This window comes from Octopus bimaculoides, chromosome 17 (assembly GCF_001194135.2).
Source record: "Octopus bimaculoides isolate UCB-OBI-ISO-001 chromosome 17, ASM119413v2, whole genome shotgun sequence".
Lineage (NCBI taxonomy): Eukaryota > Metazoa > Mollusca > Cephalopoda > Octopoda > Octopodidae > Octopus > Octopus bimaculoides.
The window spans coordinates 29418633-29441700 of NC_068997.1; the positions used below are offsets into that span (position 1 = coordinate 29418633).

The 23068-nt window shown below is 37.3% G+C and overlaps 1 protein-coding gene across 5 annotated transcripts in view; it reads left to right on the forward strand.

The window, feature by feature from the left end:
* LOC106878388 (cytoplasmic dynein 2 intermediate chain 1) overlaps positions 1 to 23068 on the forward strand; it is a 63778-nt gene that overhangs the window by 32540 nt on the left and 8170 nt on the right. For all 5 annotated transcript variants that reach the window (XM_052973988.1, XM_052973991.1, XM_052973987.1 and 2 more), the window contains 16 exons: positions 2891 to 2998; positions 4128 to 4187; positions 5262 to 5306; positions 6529 to 6825; positions 8974 to 9085; positions 9213 to 9307; positions 10460 to 10586; positions 11503 to 11588; positions 12142 to 12218; positions 13601 to 13676; positions 15128 to 15236; positions 16838 to 16910; positions 18850 to 18872; positions 19683 to 19747; positions 20528 to 20646; positions 21621 to 21708. In XM_052973988.1, coding sequence (XP_052829948.1) covers positions 2891 to 2998; positions 4128 to 4187; positions 5262 to 5306; positions 6529 to 6825; positions 8974 to 9085; positions 9213 to 9307; positions 10460 to 10586; positions 11503 to 11588; positions 12142 to 12218; positions 13601 to 13676; positions 15128 to 15236; positions 16838 to 16910; positions 18850 to 18872; positions 19683 to 19747; positions 20528 to 20646; positions 21621 to 21708 — 1560 coding nt within the window. The remainder of the gene's footprint in view (positions 1 to 2890; positions 2999 to 4127; positions 4188 to 5261; positions 5307 to 6528; positions 6826 to 8973; positions 9086 to 9212; positions 9308 to 10459; positions 10587 to 11502; positions 11589 to 12141; positions 12219 to 13600; positions 13677 to 15127; positions 15237 to 16837; positions 16911 to 18849; positions 18873 to 19682; positions 19748 to 20527; positions 20647 to 21620; positions 21709 to 23068) is intronic.

The following is a 23068-nucleotide window of genomic DNA, read 5'->3' on the forward strand; positions in this document are numbered from 1 at the left end:
GAAAAGAAACAGGCTTGGAAGGACTGGAAGAACAGAGGTAGCAGGGAATTGTATCAGACTGCCAAAAGGGAAGCTAGGAGACAGGTTTATTTAGCCAGAGGGGAAGCAGATAAGAAAAAATTTGCCAATATTCTGTGCCGTGAGAACCAAACACTTGAGGTATTTTGTGTTGCAAGACAGTGTGGGAGAGAGAATCGTGATGTCGTGGGAGAGAAATGTGTTTGCATGGATGATGGTTCACTTGCACTAAACGAGGCTGCAAAGAGAGGTTTGGAGACACCACTATGAAAGGTTGCTCAATAAAGAAAATGAATGGGAGAAAGAGAGTCTACCGAATGTCAGCCCAACAGAGGGACTAGCTACCCAAATTGACAGTACCTTGGTAGATAAAGCAATTAAGAGTATGAAGACATGTGGTGAGAATGGATGAGGATAGCTGTGGGAAAAAGGGTCACACCCTAGTGGTTGAAGGAACCTGTGGAAGAGGAAGACCAGGGAGGAGGTGGTGAAGCACAACCTTCGAACATTGAGCCTCACTGAGGCAATGACTAGTGACCGAGACCTTTGGTGATATGCTGTGCTTGAGAAGACCCGGCAAGCTAAGTGAGACCATAACCCGTGGCCTATGCCAGGGGTGTAACAAGCACACTTATGCGTACCTTTCCTTCATTCAACACTAAACTCTGCTTGAGAAAACCTGTTGAGGCAAGTGAAATCAAGATCAAATTCGATGACAGTACTGCATGACTGGCATCCGTGCTAGTGGAGCGTTAGGAGCACCATCCAAGTGTGATCGTTGCCAGGGCAGCTGACTGGTTCCTGTGCTGGTGGCACGTAAAAAGCACCATTCGAGCGTGATCATTATCAGCGTTGCCTTACTGACACTTGTGCCGGTGGCACGTAAAAAACAACATTTGAGCAAGGTCGTTGCCAGTGCAGGTGGCACATAAAAACACCATCTGAGCATGGCCACTGCCAGTACCACCTGAGTGGCATGTAAAAGCACCCACTACACTCTCGGAGTGGTTGGCGTTAGGAAGGGCATCCAGCTGTAGAAACTCTGCCAGATCAGATTGGAGCCTGGTGCAGCCATCTGGCTCGCCAGTCCTCAGTCAAATCGTCCAACCCATGCCAGTATGGAAAGTGGACTTTAAACGATGATGATGATAAATATTAACGTATTGTTATGTTAAGTCTCTCTGTGTGACCCCAAGGGCGTCTTCTACTATAGCCCTGGGCTAACCAAAGCCTTCTGAGTAGATTTAGTAGATGAAAATTGGAAGGAGTCTCTCGTGTGTGTGTATACTCTTTGTCTTGACATCACATCATGGTTGTAAACAAGCATCACCATCATATAATTGGTGGTGTTCATTTCCTGTTTTTCATGAAAACCTGTCTGGCCATTGGAGGAAATATTACCTTGCTTGGAAACGGGTGATGGTTGGTTGCAGGATGAGCATCCAGTTACAGAAAATCTGCCTCAGCAAATTCTGCGTGACCCATTCAAGCACAGAAAAGTGGACATTAAATGATGGTTATTCTATATTCAAGTGGAACAGAAGAGAATTGATGCTTGCAGATTAGGAATCTTAGTGAGAAGTAAAATTTCTGCCATTCAAATCTTATTTTAAAGAACTTGGCCTTTTTTTTTTTTATATTTTTTTTTTTTTACTTTTGTAGATTGCATATCAAATCTTATCACTCGGATCAAAATTATAGAATAAGCCATAATTGAAAACTGTCTGAGGTGTTGGTTGGCACAATTGAATTGGACACTAAACTCCGCTTGCGAAGACCTGTTGAGGCAAGTGAAATCGAAATCGAATTAAATTCAACAACTGGCACCCATGCCAACGTTGTCTCCCTCATTGGAAACGAAACTTGGCTTGTGAAGACCTATTGGGGCAAGCGAAAGCAAAACCGTCAATGGCACCTGTGCCCAGCATCGCCTTCCTGGCAGTTGTGCCAGATGGCACATTCAAGCGAGATCATTGCCAGTGCTGTCGAACTGGCTCCTGTGCAGGTGGCACGTAAAACACACCATTTTGAGCGTGGCCATTGCCAGTACCGCCTGACTGGCCTTCGTGCCGGTGGCACGTAAAAGCACCTACTACACTCTCGGAGTGGTTGACGTTAGGAAGGGCATCCAGCTGTAGAAACTCTGCCAGATTAGATTGGAGCCTGGTGTAGCCATCTGGTTCGCCAGTGATCAGTCAAATTATCCAACCCATTGCTAACATGGAAAGCCGACGTTAAACGACGACGATGATGATGATGATGAACTCTGCTTGAGAGGTCTTAAAGATGTTTGATGTAGAGATAACAGTTCATTATCAGGTTGAACAAATACCTGAATAACATTCTGAAGAAGGTTTGTTGCCAATAATTTGATACCGGTTAAAGTTTATGCTAATGTATTTCAGAAAGACATCACTATTGAAAACTCTTATTTTCTTTCTGCTTTAAATCAATACTTTGGCCATGCTGGAGCACCGCCTTTAGTCAAACAAATTGACCCCAGTACTTATTCTATCGGTAAGCCTAGTACTTATTCTATCAGTCTGTTTTGCTGAACTGCTAAGTCAAGGGGATGTAAACACATCAACATCAGTTGTCAAACGATGGTGGGGGAGACAAACACAGATACACAAGCATACACACACACACACACACACACATATATATATTTCAGGTTTCTTTCATTTTCTGTCTATCAAATCCACTCACAAGGCTTTCGTCAGCCCGGGGTTATAGTAGAAGACACTTGCCCAAGGTGCCACGCAATGGGACTGAACCTGGAACCATGTGGTTGGTAAGCAAGCTACTTACCACACTGCCACTCCTGCACCTGTATATTTATTTATTTTTGATCTTTTCCTTTTTTTTTAAGATAAAAGAAGCTAGTGAAGCAAATGTGACTAATGAAGAAGAAGAAGAAACAATTGAGAAGAGAAATGATTCATATGATAATGAATATGATTATGCTGATGATTTTGAAGTAAGAGATTTTGATTAATTCTTCAGAGATTGATTAATTCTTCATAGTATAAGTTTGATATTGGATCAAACAGAATTCATTTAATTAGGCTTCAAATGTCTTTGACAATCCAAAACCTGATTCTCTCTGCAGTTGTTTGCTATACTTAATACAATTTTAATTAACATGAAGTGCATAAGAGTGACAGGAGATTGAAATAAAGATCGATTTCCTGGCACTCTTATGCACTTCATGTTAATTAAGATTGGTTAAATTGATCTTTATCTCAATCTCTTGTCACTCTTTTACAACAATGAAATTCCCTCACAAAAACAAAACATTTCACCGTTGTCCAAACAGCAACCATATCTTTAAATTCTGTGTTCCAGTTATATCGACAAAATGGCTACGGTTAGAATACTGACTCCCTGTGCCATTCGTGAGCTGAAATACATCTTAGAGATTCTGAGCCACAGCAAAAGCATCAAAGTCAGCTGAAAGATGATAATGGAAAGTGCTCTTCAACAAACAACAGTGATATTGAGATTAGAATATCTTTGACAAACTCAGAATTAAAAGTAGTAAAGAAATACCAGTATTGATCTTTAGTGAGAATGGGTGGAATTTCAACAAAACATAATTTCTTAATTGCAGAATCTCCTAAAACTTCTTTCACCACAATCTGATATACCTTTTAAAAAATCCTTCTACTGTAATGTTCATATAATTTAAGATAAGAAGTGGAAACTTGACTAATGGGAGCAAAATTTCCTTTACTTCATAATTTTCTAGTTTTTTTTCTTTAAGCACATATATATTTATATATAAAAGTATCATATCAATATATTCTCTTTGATCCATAAGGATTATATTCTACTTTGAGAAAGGATAAATCTGTAACTTGTCATGATTTTTTGAAGTTAACATATCATTTTAATTGAGAAATTATAGAAAATCTAATCTTCTAAAGAAGAATGTTGATATTTCCATTTATAGTTTAACTGGTGGAGTAAAAATTTGTTAACTTCAGTAATATAATATATAACAGTTCTAATACTGGTGTTTCTTTCTTTTGGCATATTAGGAAATGTTTTCTTAAAATAGACGTGTTTGCCACTCAAAGATTAATTACAAGTCTTTGTTTTTGCAGGATTATTCTGATGACTTTGATGAAAGTTTGTCTCAATCTGACAGCAAAGAAAATGAAGATGTAAAAATATATTTATTAAAAAATATATACTTATTACTACTTTTTCTTTAATTTCTTAGAAAATATTTCATGGAAGTGAAGACTTACATATATTTTAATTTTTATAAATCTGAAATTTTTTCAGTGAAATAAACTCTATGTTCATAATTTATTGTGACAGAGAGTCAAGTGGATCGTTATGTAGTCATTAAATAGAACGGTGCAGCTATAAAAGTAAAAATGTTGAGAGAAGCTTCTACTGTTGTCAGCTTCACTTTTTATTCTGCTGATTGTTGAGGAAAGAGGTAATAATATACAGGAAATTAATAGAACGAATAACCAAGTTGATTGGTGATTGGAGTAATAGATCTTGCTTCCTGTGGCTTGAAGTCTCAGAACAAAAGCCTTTCACTTCTAAATATGTTTAGGTGGAATGCAAATATCTGAACTTTCCTTAATAGATATTTGGGGGTTTAACTTTATAAATACAACTTTTATTGGTATTAAATATTTTGAGGAATCTGAAAGTACTTCTCTAAAGTACTTTTTTATTCTATTTTGTCATTTGAGTAAATTGAGTCACCAATTATGGAATTGGTAGGCTACTGGTTGTCATGATGAAAGAGTTGCCACTGATATTACACTATTTTTTTACTAATACTTTGTAAATTTATTAATCTGGACTGACTCCTGTGCAGGTGGCACGTAAAAAACACTATTTGAGCGTGGCCACTGCCATTACCGCCGTAAAAAGCACCCACTACACTCTCGGAGTGTAGTGCACATTTGTCCCCCACCCCACCCCAGTACCATTTGATAACTGATGTTGGTGTGTTTATATCTCTGTAACTTAGCAGTTCAGCCAAAAGAAAAAAACCGATAGAATAAGTATTGGGGTTGATTTGGCAGTGCCCCAGCATGGCCACAGTCTAATGACTGAAACAGCTGAAAAATAAAAAGAATAAATTGTAAAATTCTAAATGTTGTAATTTTGAACAAAAAATAATTTTATATCTGAGATTTAGAAATTTAAAGAAAGGCAAATATCATGAAAATAAGATGTTATAATCGGTATGTTTTTCTCTCTCTTATTAGAATAATGTAAGAATTCCAAGTGCCACTGAGAAAACAGATGTAGAGGTAAGTGGAACTTTAGTGATATGTGGCAAATGGAAACCTGAAATTATATTTCAATTCATTTTGATTTCTTTAATAAGAGAAGCAGTTTCTTTTTCTATTCTGTTCTGATATTGGGATTAAAAAAGGCGGTCAGACTAATTAATGCATTGAGGAAAATGCTTAGCAGCACTTCATATGTTCTGAGTTCAAATTCTGCTGAGGTTGACTTTGCCTTTTGTCCTTTTGGGGTTGATAAAATAAGTACCAGTCATGTACTGGGGTCAATGTAATCGACATACTTCTTCTCCTGAAATTGCTGGCCTTGTGCCAAAATTTAAAGCCAATATTGGGATTAAAAATATACTTCGCTTCAGAAAAATTACATACAATATATATTATTCATAGCATGAGAAATGCAGTTGGTTGAATTATTAGGATATTGGGCCTTCAGTTTGTGGGTCTGTTGTTTATATACTATCACTGGAATTGAACTGAATCCTTTGCCAGGATGTTTAATCCCTGCTCATTCAGTCCAATAACTGTAATTTGTCAGTATGAAATTAACACTCCTCATGCTGTAAGCAGCAAAGAGCATTATAGAGTTTTTCTATTTTAGACTACCCATGCTATCTATATGAAAAAGCAATTATTTGTAATTATGCAATGAAGCAAAGATATTAATCAGTGACTTATGTTTTTATATTGTTCATTTTCTTTGTTGTTCTCTCAATTATTACTTTCACATATGTGATAAAGTATTTGTGTTGTTGAGGAAGAATAATAATACTAAAACATGTTAAGAGTTGTGTCCCTTGCCTGTTGGAATATTTAAAATAATATTTATAATTGATCAATGTTGTCTTTTATTCATAGTGTATATGTTGTCACAAAATTTTAATATTTTGTTTTCTTTTTCCATAAAGATGGTATTTCTTGGTAATTTGTTTGTTTAAAATTTGCTAATTTTCTCTTTCAACTTGTGTACCATGCGGTATACTTTGTGATTCTCTCCATCACTACTTTAGCAAATATAGTGAATGTATGCTTTGCTGAAGTGGGTTAATTGGTCCAGAATACGTCTAGAGTACTGTCCCATATTTGGTAAAATAATTAAGAGTTCAATGTTGTTCCTGTGACAGGTTTTAATTTTTTTTTTCTACATGAATATGACAATACATTTAAGAAAATATTTTTACAAAAACTGATTAAATCTTATTTTCTTTCCTTCAAAATACTCTTCTAGAAAACACCAACACCACCAAGTCCAAGAGAAGATTTACGCAGGGGTTCAGTTAATATTGGTCAGAAGAACATTACCAAAACAAAATCTAACCAACTCTATAATTATGGCATTGTGGAGATCAGAAGTACAAATCGTCATGTCAGTAAAGACGTTAAATCCAAGTTAATCGCTCGCAACAAAGAATTGAGGAAGTTGATTGTGCTGGATACTGATGTTGATCAGGAAATCTTTGAAATGTCACCCATCAGTCAATATGAACTTTATATCAGCAATTTTGGTCGTGCCAATTATAAACAGGTCTTTATTTTAATCTCCATTCAGTAATTTTATTAAATGATATTTTTTTAGACTTGCCTCAGGAGTTAAAGAAATATTTCTATAATTCTTGATGGATAGTAATCATGGTTTTTGTATGATATTGATTTATTATTTAAGCACAAAATCTATTTTAGACCGGATGACCCCAGTGTATGACTGTTACTTAATTTTCACTCCAAAATTTTGAAAGGTAAAGTCACCTATAGGGAGGTGTATTTAAAATATCACTAAGAATTTAGCCTAACACAATACCATTCCTGTCAGCTCGCTGCAAAGGAGATTTTACACAGTCATTCAAACTGTTAGAAATAACAGCCAAATCTCCTTCGAATCACTAGATACACTATTACTTTAAAAAATTTGAGATGGTCACTATTGGAAAGCCTCTGATCATAAGCCTACTCTTTTTTCTGATAATTGAAAATTCTGTCAATGTTTCATTCACAATATTATTATCTATGCTGGATTCAGATGCCCTAATCTATATAAATTGTTGAGGCCCTTTGCTTGTATAAAGTTTCAAGGCTATTGTTAAAGAAAAGTCACACTAGAAAGTCTCAGAAAAATTGAAAACATTTGTGCTTTTTAATTATGTAGAGGTAAAAAGCACCCACTACACTCTTGGCGTTAGGAAGGGCAGCCAGCTGTAGAAACATTGCCAGATCAGATTGGAGCGTGGTGCAGCCTCCTGACTTCCCAGACCCCAGTCGAACCATCCAACCCATGCCAGCATGGAAAACGGACATTAAACGATGAGGATGATGATGACTGTTCTTAAACAACATCAATAATTACAATCTGAGTCCTATGTGGGAGCTTCTAATGTTTACTTACTTTTGTAGAAATAGCAACCAAATTTTCCTCAAACCCTGCTGTATTGCCTTAGAAAAGAATGCATTGCATAATATGGTGCAGGATGAAAGAGAGGATGGTCATAACTGGAATGCCTTTCTTCATAGATCATCTCAACTGAGGTTGATTTGTAGCTGAACTGTAGTAACAATGACAATGGTTTTGTATTTACGTAACAACAAATGAAGGATTGGCCCATAAAGTTTTTAATATTCATCTCTGTAGGTCAAATAAAATTTCCACCTCCGTGTGTGTGTGTGTGTGCGTGCATGTGTGCGTATGTTTCTCCTGCACCTTATGTAAATTGTACTTGCTATTGAAAGAAGATAATTACATTGTAATTACACCCACATTTGAGTGAGTCATGGCTGATGATCTAGTTTGTGTGTGCACACACACACACACATCAGTAACAATAAGAACTAAAAATAAACAATGTATACTGAGCTGAGCTTCTATTAATTAAATAAACTAATGACTGGGCTAAATGAAGGGGTCATACTGAATGCCTTGCTCTTTTTAGTGATGTCCTTTTCCATTCCCAGTTCAAATCCATCTACGGTTGATTTCATCTATATCCTTTTATAGAGGTGTGGTGGTGTTAGTACTTCTGATCAATTAGCTCTTCCGTTACCCCCCGCCCCCACCAACATCCTGAAGCTTTCAACCCATGCAAGATGTACTAATTAAACAGGCAGTTAATTAGTAAACCTGATACAGAGTCGGACACCTAGTTTTTGTAATATTTAGTTTATAAGTAAGCTGATGAACTGGCAGAAACGTTAGCACGCCGGGCGAAATGCTCAGCAGTATCTTGTCTGTCTTTACGTTCTGAGTTCAAATTCTGCTGAGGTCAACTTTGCCTTTCATCCTTTCAGGGTCGATTAAATAAGTACCAGTTGCGTACTGGGGTCGATGTAATCGACTGGTCCCCTCTCCAAAATTTTCAGGCCTTGTGCCTAGAATAGAAGAGAATATTTAGTTTACTAGTCTTTATGTTCTGCCTTCGAATATGAAATACACAACATTTTCATAATCTACACCTGCATATATCTGCACAAGTATGAATGCAAGGAGTGGCTGGGGGTGGGGGTGTAGTGACTGGTAAAACGTGAGTATATAGAGGAGTTGGGGGACAATAGGATAGCAGTAATACAGTGAGGGCTGGATTGAAGAATCAGAGATATTAAATGATTTCCAAATATTACTATTTGTTTCAATTTCATTATTAGAACAAATATATATATATATATGTGTGTGTGTGTGTATTTCCAGGCATTTGTCCAAACTGGAGACGATTCTATTGACCGAGACATCCAAACAGAAGAGACTGAGATGGTTGATAAATGGACACAGTATCCGCCAAGTGGACATGATTCTGCTGGAGGTAAGCAACTTTTATTAAATTCTTTCAATATTTTTATTTAATTATTTCATACTTCCCTCAAACCACTAACAAATGCATTTTTCTTTTAATTTTCATCTTTTTCTCTCCTATTAATAAATCATTGTAGGTAACCAATTAAACCATTCTGAAGTGGGGAATCAAATTTCCAAGACTGAATTTGACTCTGTCAGGCTCAACAAATTTCTTTTTCATGCCACAAGGGTAATTATGTTACATCTGTTTAACTTGCTTTATCTTATAAACGAATTAATTAACACAGTCTATTATAAACACATTGAAGGTGAATGGCACCATCCAAATGTGCACCCTGCTAAGGGTACCCAAAAGCCAGGTGATGCTGTTAAAATGGGCAGCATATTAACTCTTCCACCTTGCTCCTAAAATGTTCAAATTAAGGACAAAAATATTTCACCCTATTCTTGTAAGAATGATATAAATCATCATCATCATCATCATCTAACATCCACTTTCCATGCTGGCATGGGTTGGACGGTTTGACTGAGGCCTGGAAAGCCAGTGGCTGCACCAGGCTCCAGTCTGATCTGGCAATGTTTCTACAGCTGGATGCCCTTCCTAACGCCAACCACTTTGAGAGTGTAGTGGGTGCTTTTTACATGCCAGTCAATAAAGGAGCTTCTGTATGGTTGATCAGCCTGCTTGAAATAGCAGCTAAGATTCCCCAAGTCACAGTTCATCGTCTCTGAAAAGAAAGGACACATTGGATAATGTAGTCTGGAGTATGCTATACCTGCCAAAAACAATGAAGGACAGATAGTCACTTCTGGAATACCTTCAACCATAGTTCTACTCCATCACAGCAACATGGGTTAAGCAACAACAACTCAGGGCTTTCTTAATTGTTCCAACCATGGGCACAAGACTTCAGATTTGGGTGAGAGAAGTGTTGTCGATTATATTGACCCTCCAACACTTCGTTGATACTTATTTTAATTGATCCTGGGAGGATGAAAGGCAAGGTTGACTCTGACAGGATTTGAACTCAGAATACAAAGTGCTGTAACTAAATAGCCTAAGGTATTTGCCTAACACACCAATGATTCTACAAATCCAACACCTTGACTTTATGTCTAACAAAGGCACTGGGCCTGAAACTTAGGGGGGAAAAGCCTGATAAAATAAGGACTTGACTGGTATTTTCAAGCTGCAAGGATGAAAGGCAGTGTTGACCTCTTCAAGATTTGAACCGAGAACAATAAGAACCAGAAGAAATACTATGATATATTGTTCAATTCTCTGATTCTGTCAATCCATTCTCCTAGTCCTGATTTTAATAATAATAATAATAATAATAATCTTTTTATCTAAGAAAGAAAATCTTTTTTTTTTCTTTAGGTGATGTCAGTATTGTTAGAAGAGGAACTACCTGACAATAATTTGATGGTAAACACTTCTGAGAATTCTTCACAACTTGCATTCTGCACAGGTTACTTCACTCTCAGTACATGTCCTCTGTTTGGTAGTAAGTATGATTTATTTTTCTTGAAATGAAATAACTTTATTATTGTTTTATACAAGTTTTTTCTTACAAATTTATATTTTTGTGTTTGGTATTTGGTTTGCAAGATTCTTGATGTGAAATTGTGTATTGAAACAAATCTTATTGGCATAATGACAATCACAAGACACAGCTATATAATGGAAAATACTTTCATCCTTAGCCAAGGATACCTGTTGCCTGGCTGCCCTTCTGGCTAGTTGGTAATGTTCCCTACAATCACTTTCTTTCCAGATTTTTCAAGCCTGTTTCTTAGCTTTTACCATTCTATCAACCGTATCATCCCATCACCTTGCAACATTTAGGTTTGGCAGGGATTTTAGCCCAGCCACATGTCTATTCTATAGTCCTAAGCAGGTTATTTCATAAAAATTCTCACCTGTCATCTATGCTACAGGTGTCTAAACCTTTCTCTTGACAATCATATGCATCAGTTAGAACTTCTCTAAATTTATCCCCAATTGCAAAATCTTTTAGTTTTCATATCTTCCTTCTCTATGCCCTTTTTTGTTTGTGTGTATCCAGCTCTGACTCTGAAGTCACCAGCCATTGACCTATGTTGTGTAGTGCATTCTTCACCAGGAAAGGTTTTTGTATTTACAATCAGACTGGAGTCTGGTACAACCCTCCAGTTTACCAGCCATGGGCAAACCATCCAACGTATGCAAGCATGGACAATAGATGTTAAATGATGATGATGATGATGATGATGATGATGATGATGAATAGCCCTTCTGTCCTGTTTCTTGGCAAGAATGTAATCTCTCTAAATGGAAAGATATAAAAATATATGATATAAACATGAATAAAAAATATATAAATCTAAAAATATGTTGAAGCAATATTTGAAATAGTTTTCTTATTTCTTTGTGACATTTAGACCAGAGTGTGATGTATTGCTGTTGTACAAGCACCAACTTCACAGATTTTCTCATGACTGTCCACAACGACATCAAAATGTATAAGGTATGTACATTGTCACTCGTTGATTTGTCATGCAACTGCTGCCAGAATGGTGCACCAACTTCAAAGGCTTTAGTCCATAACATCAACCTTAGTACATTTTCACAGTCTGGTACTCATTTTATCAATCTATATTCATCAAACTGCTTTGTTATAGGACAGACAAGAGCACAACATAAACAATACCAGTTTTTAGACCTGCATAATCTATAAGCTTTTGATCATGGATTAAACAACATAAAACAAGAACATTTCTCTTTGTCTTCAAAGTTGGATCTTTTTACCATGTATATCCTGGTTTTAGAATAGGTATGTTGTTTATTCATAGCTGTAAAAGGTAACCTAAAAAGGTTAACATGAAGGGCATCTGGCCATAAAACGCTGCCTCAAGAAAACTACATTACCTAATGTCTTTAGGACTATAGAGTTGTATGATCTGAGGGAGTATGGTTGTTATGTCTAGCAGATGAAGCAACCACATATAGGTTTCCTCTTTGGTTCACATTTATCAGTTTCATTGGTACTTCACATACTTTCGTTTTTTTTTTCTTTCTAGGCACAAACCAAAGATAATATTAATGGTAGGAATTTTCTTGGTGTTTGGGACCTTAAACAGCCTTCAAAGCCAGCCAAGTGAGTTTTCCAGTTTTTTTTTTTTTTTTGTAAATTCTTTATTAATTCATGAGAGGACATTACAACGATAGCACTAAAATTTATGGAAAATGGTCCTGAATTTGGTGTGGATGAAAGACCAAAACACTTCACTGTTTACTCTGGGGTTGGAAGAGGGCATCTGGCCAGAGAAGGGTATGATCAAGTATGGCCCCTGCACATACTCACACACATATATATAAGATACATTCCAGAGGGTTTGAGATTTTTTTTCAGAAGAGACATTTATTCATTTCAAAGCTGTATAAAGTTCTAATCTCCTTCAAAGTAGAATCTTCTGGTTTCAATACACTTGTAGCATTCCAGCCACTTCGTAAATGCCCCATAAAAGTCCTTCAAAGTGAAGGTGTCCAAATATGCGCACACCTTCATAAAACATATACATTGATTAAACAACATCCTAATGATAAGTAATAACATGCAAGGTGATGAGTTAGCAGACATTAGGGGTTCATATTGAAACCCCATGCGGTATTTATTCTAACTCTGTGCTCTGAGTTCAAATCACATTGAGGCCAACTTCACCTTTCATCCGTCCAGAGTCGGTAAAAGGTATCAGACCCAAGTGATGGATTATTGAAATGATTAGAGCATCGGAGCAGTTGCCTTTTGGGATCTGTTCTATGGTGAAAGCAATTCCTGCCAAAATTTATTTACCTTTCCTTTAGAAAATGGCAATGCTACTGAGAGGGAAACACTTGTATACAGGGGAGGCAAACCTCCTGAGGCGGAATATTCCAGGAGCAGTTAAATGGTTAACCCTGACCAGCAAAAGACCTTCACAACAACTAATGCACAACTATTATTTTGGAATTTTGTGGGAATTAAGCAAGAAATATGTTAATTTGGTCCAAGGACTGCCCAGGCCTGCCTAAGTGACGTATAATCAAAGGTGGTTCAAGTCATTACTTTGCTATTGTTTATTCAGGAATAGTGTATCTACGACTTCCTTAAACAATGTGTCAGATTTTTAAGCTGATAGGATAGACTGTAAATTAAGAGAGATTCAATTCAACTGCCATATCTACAGCACAAGTGACAATATAAAACCCTCAAATTTGGTTCCATAGAAAATATTACATCCTAGATTTATGGATTATTGAAAAATAAGTATTTTCCTTTCCAGGAATATTGGATTGGATTGATAAGGATTAAAGAGCAAGAAGATTGACAAAATTCGGTGTAAAAGCTATCGTTGAATAATTATTTTACATTTTGCTGAAAACCTGTTTTACTTCATAGCATCACGATTCCTGTTGCCAACAAAAGTAATTCTGTGAAATTTTCTTGTAATTGTTTTCTTGTTTTGGATTTGGCTTCTTCCTTTTTTTTTTTTTTTCCAGAATTCTTTCAAGTGAATCTCAAATTAGTTGTTGCTGTTTTGGTCCTTCAAGTTCTAAATTAACATTTGCTGGTTGTGTGAGTATTAAATATTCTCTTTACTTAAACCACAGAGAAAAGGAGAAACCTATACAAACTTGTATGTGCACACACACACACACACACACACACACACCATATTTCTTGTGTGTAATGTGAGAAATTGAGTACAAAACATCAAAGTCAAAACTGATGGATAGCATTATACATGAGTGAAACAAAAAGAGAAAGGATAAGATATATTACTGATTGGCACCTGTACTGGTGGCATGTAGACATATGCCGGTGTCATGCAAATTGGCACCCATGCTGGTGGCACATAAAAGCACCCATTACATTCTTGGAGTGGTTGGCATTAGGAAGGGCATCCAGCTGTAAAAAACCATGCCAAATCAGACTGGAGTCTGGTACAGCCTTCCAGCTTACCAGCCCTGGTCAAACCATCCAACCCATGCCAGCCTGGACAATGGATGCTAAATGATGATGATGATGATGATAGTTTAAAAAGACTGAAGTCACATTTTATTCAAGATTGCATTGTACTTGAGGCAAAATGGTGTGTGTGTCTTATATGTATATATGTGTAGTCCCACCCATGCTAGCATAGAATACGGACATTAAATGATGATGTGTGTATATCTGTAACAGGTTGTTAACGCTGTCATAAAGGGTTTAGCTTTATGGCGTATCATCAGGTCCCAAAACCTTAAGAATATAAATGGGGCAAGAACATGCATGTGCCTGCATTCGCAAAAATGGGTAAACTAAGGTAATCCTATAAACCGGTCTTCCCCATTTTTAATATATACTGCTCTATACTTACTTGCAGGTATTGGTAGTGCAAATCAGAGGTGCAATCTGTGTGGGTGTTTTTTCAAAACACTGTCTGGTTTAAAAAGCCACATCAGACGCCATGAAAGGGCTAAGGTGTAGGTGCAGGAGGTGGTCAAACTCTGTTTAAGGAGTAGACAACCACCATATATGGGTACAGGACATCAAAAAAACGTAGACAAAATGAGAAATGATAACATATATATATATATATATATATATATATACACACACATATAATTCAGAAGGTATATTCTTTTACTTGTTTTACTCATTTGACTGCGGCCATGCTGGAGCACCACCTTTTAGTCAAGCAAATTGACCCCAGGACTTATTCTATAAGTCTCTAAGTTACGGAGATGTAAACACACCAGCATTGGTTGTCAAGCAATGGTGGGAGGGACACACACAAACATACAAACACACACACACATATATATATATATATATATATATATATATATACGACACGCTTCTTTTAGTTTCCGTCTACCAAATCTACTCACAAGGTTTTGGTTGACCCAAGGCTATAGTAGAAGACACTTGCCCATGGTGCCATGCAGTGGGACTGAACCCGAACCATGTGGCTGGTAAGCAAGCTACTTACCACACAGCCACTCCTATTTATATATTTTAATGTCACCTGTTCTCTGCTTCAGGTTGATGGCTCTATCCTTGTGTGGGATACACGTGAAGCAGAATCTCTACACCAATCTATTCACCTCGATGGAGTCTCATATACAGTTCGGCATCCAGCATATAACACTGGTAAGTAACATAAAGTTAGGAACCATTATTATACTTCAATTCCCACAGAATACAGGAATAACTTTTCTCCACTCTTCTCGACTCTGAACTATAAAGCCTTCCTCTCTCAAGTTTTCTTGGTTAGTGCCATGTAAAACGCGCCCAGTCCACATTGCAAAGTGATTGTCATTAGGAAGAGCATCCTGCTGTAGAAACCATGCCAAAGCAGACAATTGGACCCTGGTATGGCTCCCCCAGCTGGCCAACTCTTGTCAAACTGTACAACCCATGACAGCATGGAAAACGGCTGCTAATTAATAATGATGAAGTCGTCAATGCATCTGTAACTTTGCTTTTCTCTAGGCAGGGCTGTTGGCCCTAGATAAATCCATTTTTACTTCTGGGAAGAGGTGATCTATAATAGTCTGGCCTCTAACCTTTGACCTGTCTAGCATGTGAAGCCCTGCTGTAAGGGTCATTGAGGTATAGAAGCCACCACACTGCAACAAGGACTGGACCTTGTAGTGGATGAGTATACCTAGTTTGTCTTAACATCACCTCAACTGAGAAGAGATGAAAGTCACACAGTGCTCTCGACAAAGTGTGTGATATTGGTGTTGGAGGGCTTAGAAAGGATGAGGTAAACCAATTCTGCTGTGACATGAGTGGGAATGAATGATGGAGCACAAATGAGGGCAAAATTGGGAAGAATGTACATGAGAAAAGACTGTTCTGGTTCCGACATGTGGTATGTATAAAGAATAATAACAGTGGCACCAGGAAGTGCCAAGAGGGATCCGAATGGAAGGAAGCAGTGGGAAAAGAAAACTAAGAGAAGCATGGAAGTTATTGTTTGGAAGCTGAACCACATGAAGATGACGACCAGGGACTGTAACAAGTGGTCAGATGTGTCAACCTCCTCATATCTCTTCCTCCCTCTCTCCTTTCTCCTCCTTCTCTTCTTCCTCTACTACACATCCTTTTCCTCTCGTGTATCCATACCAGTCCAATTATCTCTCCCGCATATACATCCATTAATATTTTTCATACCCACCCCCCGTCCACCCCACCCTCTCAGCCCATTCGCATTCTACGCCTGCAACAACATTTTGCTTTCAGCCAACCAGATTCACTTGATTCCTTTTCAACTTCCAAAGATTTTTCCCTTTTTGTCCCCTGCCAATGTTTTGCTTCCGTGCAGAATCTTACTCCTTAAACACACCTTAAAACGTCTGCCGTTTGCGCACATAAGTGCACATGCACTTTTGTCTCTAAACAGCAACAACGACAACAAAACTGAACTGTTTTCACTACTCCGTTATTCTAGCAACTGAGCTTTCACAGAATTCACCTGTGACATTTAATTAAATCATCTCCATGGTAACAGAAACTACCAGTTATATCTACGGAACCATTCATTTACTTCATAAATTCCATTCCATGGGAGGACCTCTCAGTCCCTCCCACTGCTAACCAGCAACTTTATTGCTTGTTTTTCAATGTATTTTTCTTATTTCTTTTAATAAAAATTATAAAAGGAACAAACTAAAATAACAACAACAACAAAAATTCCAGTAAAAGTTCAACATGTTACAATTCTTAATCTCTTAATCTCTGTTCAGCTGGATTAATGATGTTCAACTCACACCAGGCCCCTGTGCAGAGCATTTGTCATGTACCCAGGCAGTCTTATAAGTAAGTACCATGGATTTTACTCACCCTTATTTTGTTGATTTCCTACCTTGTGGTGCCAAGTTCCATTACTATTATTCTCGTTACTAGTTTCAAATTTTGGCACAAGGCCAGCAATTTCAGAAGTGGGGGTTAAGTCATTCACATCTACCCCAGTGCGCAACTGGTACTTAGTTTATCAACCTTGAAAGGATGAAAGGTAAAGTCAATCTTGGCAGAATTTGAACTCAGAACATAAAGACAGATAAAATGCCACTAAGCATTTTGCATGGCACAGTCGAGTGTCACAATGTCATTGTCATTCTCCTCAGTAAAGTTTGCCATAAAGTAGCAAGATGTCTGGTGCATTTGAATAAACCCCTTTCTCAGAAAGAAGCTTATTTCTTTTTACTGTAAGACTGTGGTTTACTGTAAGACTGTGGTTTACTGTAAGACTGAGCAAACAGATTTTGTTTTTAACCTCATTTGTGTTGTTCTCCTCCTCCTCTTCATCATTTAATGTCTGTTGTCCATGCTGGCATGGGTTGGATGGTTTCACCAGGGCTAGCAAACTGGAAGGCTGCACCAGACTCCAGTCTGATTTGGCATGGTTTCTACAGCTGGATGCCCTCCCTAATGCCAACCACTCTGATAGTGCTTTTATGTGGCATGGGCTCATTTGTGGGACACCAGTATCTGCCGTGACTGCGATTTTATTTGGCTTCATGGGTCTTCTTCTCAAGCATGACGTAATGCCAAAGGTCTCAGTGATTACCTCTGTGAGGCCCAACACTCGAAAGGAACTTTTCACATGCCACCGGCATCAGCCACATTGCCTCTGTGAGGCCTGAACCATCAAATCCTGGTGGCATCATTGAGAGGAATCCTGATGGAACCATCATGATATTCTACATGTGTTGGGTATCTAAATTTGACAAGGTACCGTGCAGTGGGATTGAACCTGAGCCTGCATGTTTCGGCAATAAGCTTCTTGACCACTCAACCATACCTGTGCCAAAATGTTGCTTCTATTTGTTTTTTCAAACCCAGAAGATTAAAACGGAAGCTCTTGTAGGATGTCAACTCATAACGTAGCAAGAGGAACCTTTAGGTGTCTAAATAGGGAATCTTAATAATCCAAAACTATAATTTCTACTCCATTACAACAGCCCTTATTGTAACACTCAATTATATCAACCATTTCTTTTACAGAAAGTGAGATCTGTTCTCTCTCAGTTTCCATTCATTTTGATTTTCTTAACTAGTTTTGGACTTGGCTTTGCCTGATGCAAACCTCTGCAGAAATTTCTTAAATCATGTCAATAAATTTATCCCCTTCTCTCACTGAAACAAAGGCAAACATCATCATCATTTTACAGTTGCTGTCCGTGCAAGCATGGGTTGGATGGATCCAGAAGACTAATTCTTACACGTATATCTGTTTCTGACTGGCTCCCATACTGGTGGTACGTAAAAAGCACCCACTATACTCTCGGAATGGTTGGTGTTAGGAAGGGCATCCAGCTGTAGAAACATTGCCAGATCAAATTGGAGCCTCATGTGACCTCCTAGCTTGCCAGTCCCCAGTCAAACCGTCCAACCCATGCCAGCATGGAAAGCGGATCTTAAACGATGATGATGATGATGATGACTTAGCTTCTTCTAAGGATACATGCCCTTCCTAACACCCATCGCCTTACGGAGTGGCAGCAGCACTAAAAAGGGTGTCATCTCCTTGGTTCACTAAAATACCTCTGTTCTACATTGTCTCTGAATAGTTAAGGTAAATGTGAAGAGGATAGATGAAGAGAAGGTGAGTGTGATGGGGTAAAACAGAGTGAGAGGATTATAGCCAGGGGAGTAATGGATGAGAGACACTGATAGCTTACATATTATACAATATATTGTTGTTGTTGTTGTTTACTAATCTCATGGTTATTATCTAAATATTTTATTTTGGCAGTTTAAAAGATTCAAGACATTTAAGTAAGTAAATATAATCCTTTATTTCAAGACATCTTCTTTTAATCAACTCAATACTACTTCAGGTCTTTTCAATATAAAACCACCTGAAAGTTCTGTCTTCATTCTACTGTAGTAGACAGTAGATCAGTGGTATTGTTGGCGTCGTTGCTGGAAACTGGCTGGAGCTGTGTTCTGTGAGATGATCAACGACCAGACTTGTAAGAGGTCTGAAGTCGAAGACAAACTGGCATGGATGAAGCAGGCTTATTTATTGATAAACAAGGGCTCCAGAAAGCAGCAGAAAACTCTTTCTCACGTGACCTTATTAGAAGGCCACGATTGGTCGGTATGCACCCTGGCGCGAAACAGAACTGTTGACAAATGCAGCACAAATAAGAGCCAATCAGGGTGATGGACAGAAGGGTCTTAGGCAGCCGAAAGCTAGATGTTAGCCACTACGTTATCATTCGTAAATAAACACCTGAGAGAGAGGTTTCACTACGACCACAACTCGGATACTGGTCAACATCTTTTGTTGTCAAAATGGATTTTATTTTGATACGATTCTTATTTATTCCCACATGACATTCTCTTCAGATATTTTTAGATGTTCATTTTGTACAGTCTGTGTTTACAAATTAATTTTATTCATTGAAATTATTATTTCCAAGTGGTTTTATTGTTTGTTTTTTCAACAAAAAAAAACCCATCAGAATTTAATATCACTTTGTAATATAAAAATCAATGGGAAAATCAATCCATTATGGCAAGCAATAAACTCACTGCTTGTAATATTCAATGATTAAAACTAGTTTTAAATTTATCTTTTAGGTTTGGAACCAGAAGTTTCCTTCCAGCTATTAAGCATGGATTGTATCGGACACATCAATATTTGGGTAAAAGAATATGTACATTCTTATATTTGATGTAATTTGTAGAGCTATGAAAGGGTGGTTATTTTCAGTTACATCCACAAGCCATGTGGATGTAACTGTCTTTACTTACATGTGGGTCATCTTCATTATATTGGGTTGTTTAGAAAATTAGCTTCTTTAACTGTAGCCTGTGTTTTCATATTTACCCAATTTTTCTGATTCCATTCTTGTGTTAATCATTTGTCTTAAGTATTGATTGTATTATATTTGTAGGTAATAATTCTTCTGTATAATTTAGGGACAACCAAGAGCTATTTGTAAAGAAATTTAGGTTAAACAACATCAAGTTAAACAACCATATAGTAATTCTTTGTCTTCAACAGAAGCATTAATTGTTCTCTCTAGTGAAATGACCTTGTAATCCACAAGACAAAAGAGCCCCCCCCCCCTATACATAATCATATATAAGGAACATATGCCTGCAGGCACATTTTTCCATATCATCATCACCATTTAACATCTGTTTTCCATGCTGGCATGGGTTGGATGGTTTGACCAGAACAGAAGAGCTAGAAGGCTCCACAAGGTTCTATGTCTGCTTCTACAGTTGGATGCTCTTCCTAATGCCAACCACTTAACAGAGTGTATTGGGTGCTTTTTATGTGGCACCATTAATGGTGAGGTCTCCAGGCACCTGCAACATAAAACCCTCCAACATATCAACATAACCATGTTATTTTATGCACTTAGAACTACAAAGATCTGGAATTTTCAGTTGACTGAAATTCTTTGTACTTGCAGGTTGTTGTTGAACTGACTTCTGTACAATTTCATGGTTCACTCACAGAGCTTGGTTTGAGGCCTGGAAGTAAAGTAAAACTTGTGCAAAGCTCAACACTTAGTATCCAGAGTCCTCTGAGGTAACTGCTTCTTTTCATTCTTATCTTCATCATCATCATCATTATTATTATTATTATTATTAAGGCAGCGTGCTGGTAGAATTGTTAACAAACCGGACAGAATGCTTATCCACATTTCATCTGCCCTTACATTCTGAGTTCAAATTCTACCAAAGTCAACTGTGCTTTTGTCCTTTTGGGGGTCGATAAATTAAGTACCAGTGAAACACTGGGATCAATGTAATCAACGAGTCCCCTCCCCACCAAATTTCAGGTCTTGTGCCTTCAGTAAAAAGGATTATTATTATTATTGTTATTATTATTAAGGTATTGAGCTAGCAGAATAATTAGTATGCCCAGCAAAATGCTTAATGAAATTTCGTCTGCCCTTACATTCTGAGTTCAAATACTGCCGGGGTCAACTTTGCCTTTCATCCTTTCGGGGTCAATAAATTAAGTACCAGTTGCGTACTGGGGTTGATATATTCAACTTACCCACTCCTCCAAAATTGTTGTATGGCACTTTGGGCAAGTGTCTTCTATAGAAGCCAACCAAAGCCTTATGAGTGGTTTCGGTTGATGGAAACTGAATGAAGCCTATCATGTGCGTGTATGTCCCCTTGTGTTCAGATCACATGATTGTTGTAAATGAGAGTCACTGTTATATAAGCAGTATTATTCATTTCCAATATCCTGTGGAGTCATATCTAGTAATGGGGAAATATTACCTTGCTTGGAAACAGACGTTAAATAATAATCACACACATACACTTCTATACAGTTTCTGTCTGCCAAATTTTCATTCACAAAGCAATTGGCAGCCTGGTGCTATAGCAGAAGATATTTGCCTGAAGTGTCTCACAGTAAGATGGGTTGCAAAACCATTTCGAAGCAAATTTCTTTTGTGTTGCAGAATGCTAAATGTCTGCATGCCATTACCCACTGTCTTTCTTTCTATCTCTCTCTCTGGTTTTCTTTTATTATATTTTTTACAGGGATCCGCTCTGTCTATCTGGAATCCAAACTCATCAACTGTGTCTCTTACCTGAAAATCCAAACGAGATTTATATTGCAACTGATACAGTAAGATGGAATTAATTATTTTTCTAAATATTCATGTTATAAACGAGCAGCTCTTTAATTAACTTGATGATTATTATGCTGTTACCGTTTTAGTATAAATAATCTTCTTTGCAAAATTCTGCACTTGATAGATAAACATACTGAGGAATGACTTCCAACATCTGTGTTAGAGTAGCAGTTAAATTTCTCATAAGTTTCACCCTATTTTTTTTTTTTTTGAAAAAAAAAGGGAGAAGATATTGAATAAAGTAATTCTAGATACTCTACACCTGAAACAAAAATGAGATGGCCATAGTTAGCATGTCTTTTGTATTAGCTGTCTGCTGGATTAGGGCTGACCTTGGGCTAAACAACAACAACACTTACCTATATTGTCAGTAATTTTATTATTTCATGTGTGTGTGATCTGATCTTGACATTGTGTGATAGGTGTAGATGAGTGTCACTGTTATACAAGCAGTGTCGTTTATTTCTAAAATTCTGCAAAACTGTATCTGGTATTGGGGAAAATGTTACCTTGCTTGAAAACAGGAGAGGGTTGATGACAAGAGGGGCATACAGCTGTAGAAAATCTGTCTGGACCCAACTCTACCTGACCTAGGTAGAAATGGAGAAGTGGACAGTCAAACAACAACAATGATGATGATGAATTAACTCTTGCAATTATGAATTACAGAATTAGCATTTGTTGTGGCTTATCCCCAGTCAGTAGTAATCAATGGACTTATGGTTTTATTGATTGTTAAATGACTTGGTATAATTTCAAGATCATTATCATCGCATCCAATGTTTTTGGAGTGAGATTTATTGAGTCTGAGATTCCTTTTCTAATGTGGTTTTCTTTTCTTTTTTTTTTTTAAGTAAAATATTTTATTCTGATGGTTTTTGCATGCCAACACCACCAAATAGTCATTTTATTTATGGAGCATACAAACATCACTACTGACCAAGTGATATTAATACAGAGATACAAAGAAACACACACACACACACACACACACATATATAACAGGCTTCTGTACAGTTTCTGTCCACCAAATTTCACCCACAAAGCATTGGTCAATGCATGGTTATAGTAAAACTAGCAGGCAGTGTGATCAAATCCACGTGGTTGTGAAATAAACTTCTGAACTGCACAGCTATGCCTGTACTTACCAACTAGATTTAGATATAAGGATCTCTGATTGAAAGATATTCTGCAGTTTGATAGAAAACAAAAAATGTCTTCCTTTGCCTTCCTGTTTCTCTTAACTCATCATCTCCATTTTATGCTGTTTTCTCTGCTGGAGGGCTGTAATTCTGAATAAGAACTCTGGCATTTTACAGGACCATGTCTCATTCATACATACCACTTTTGTTA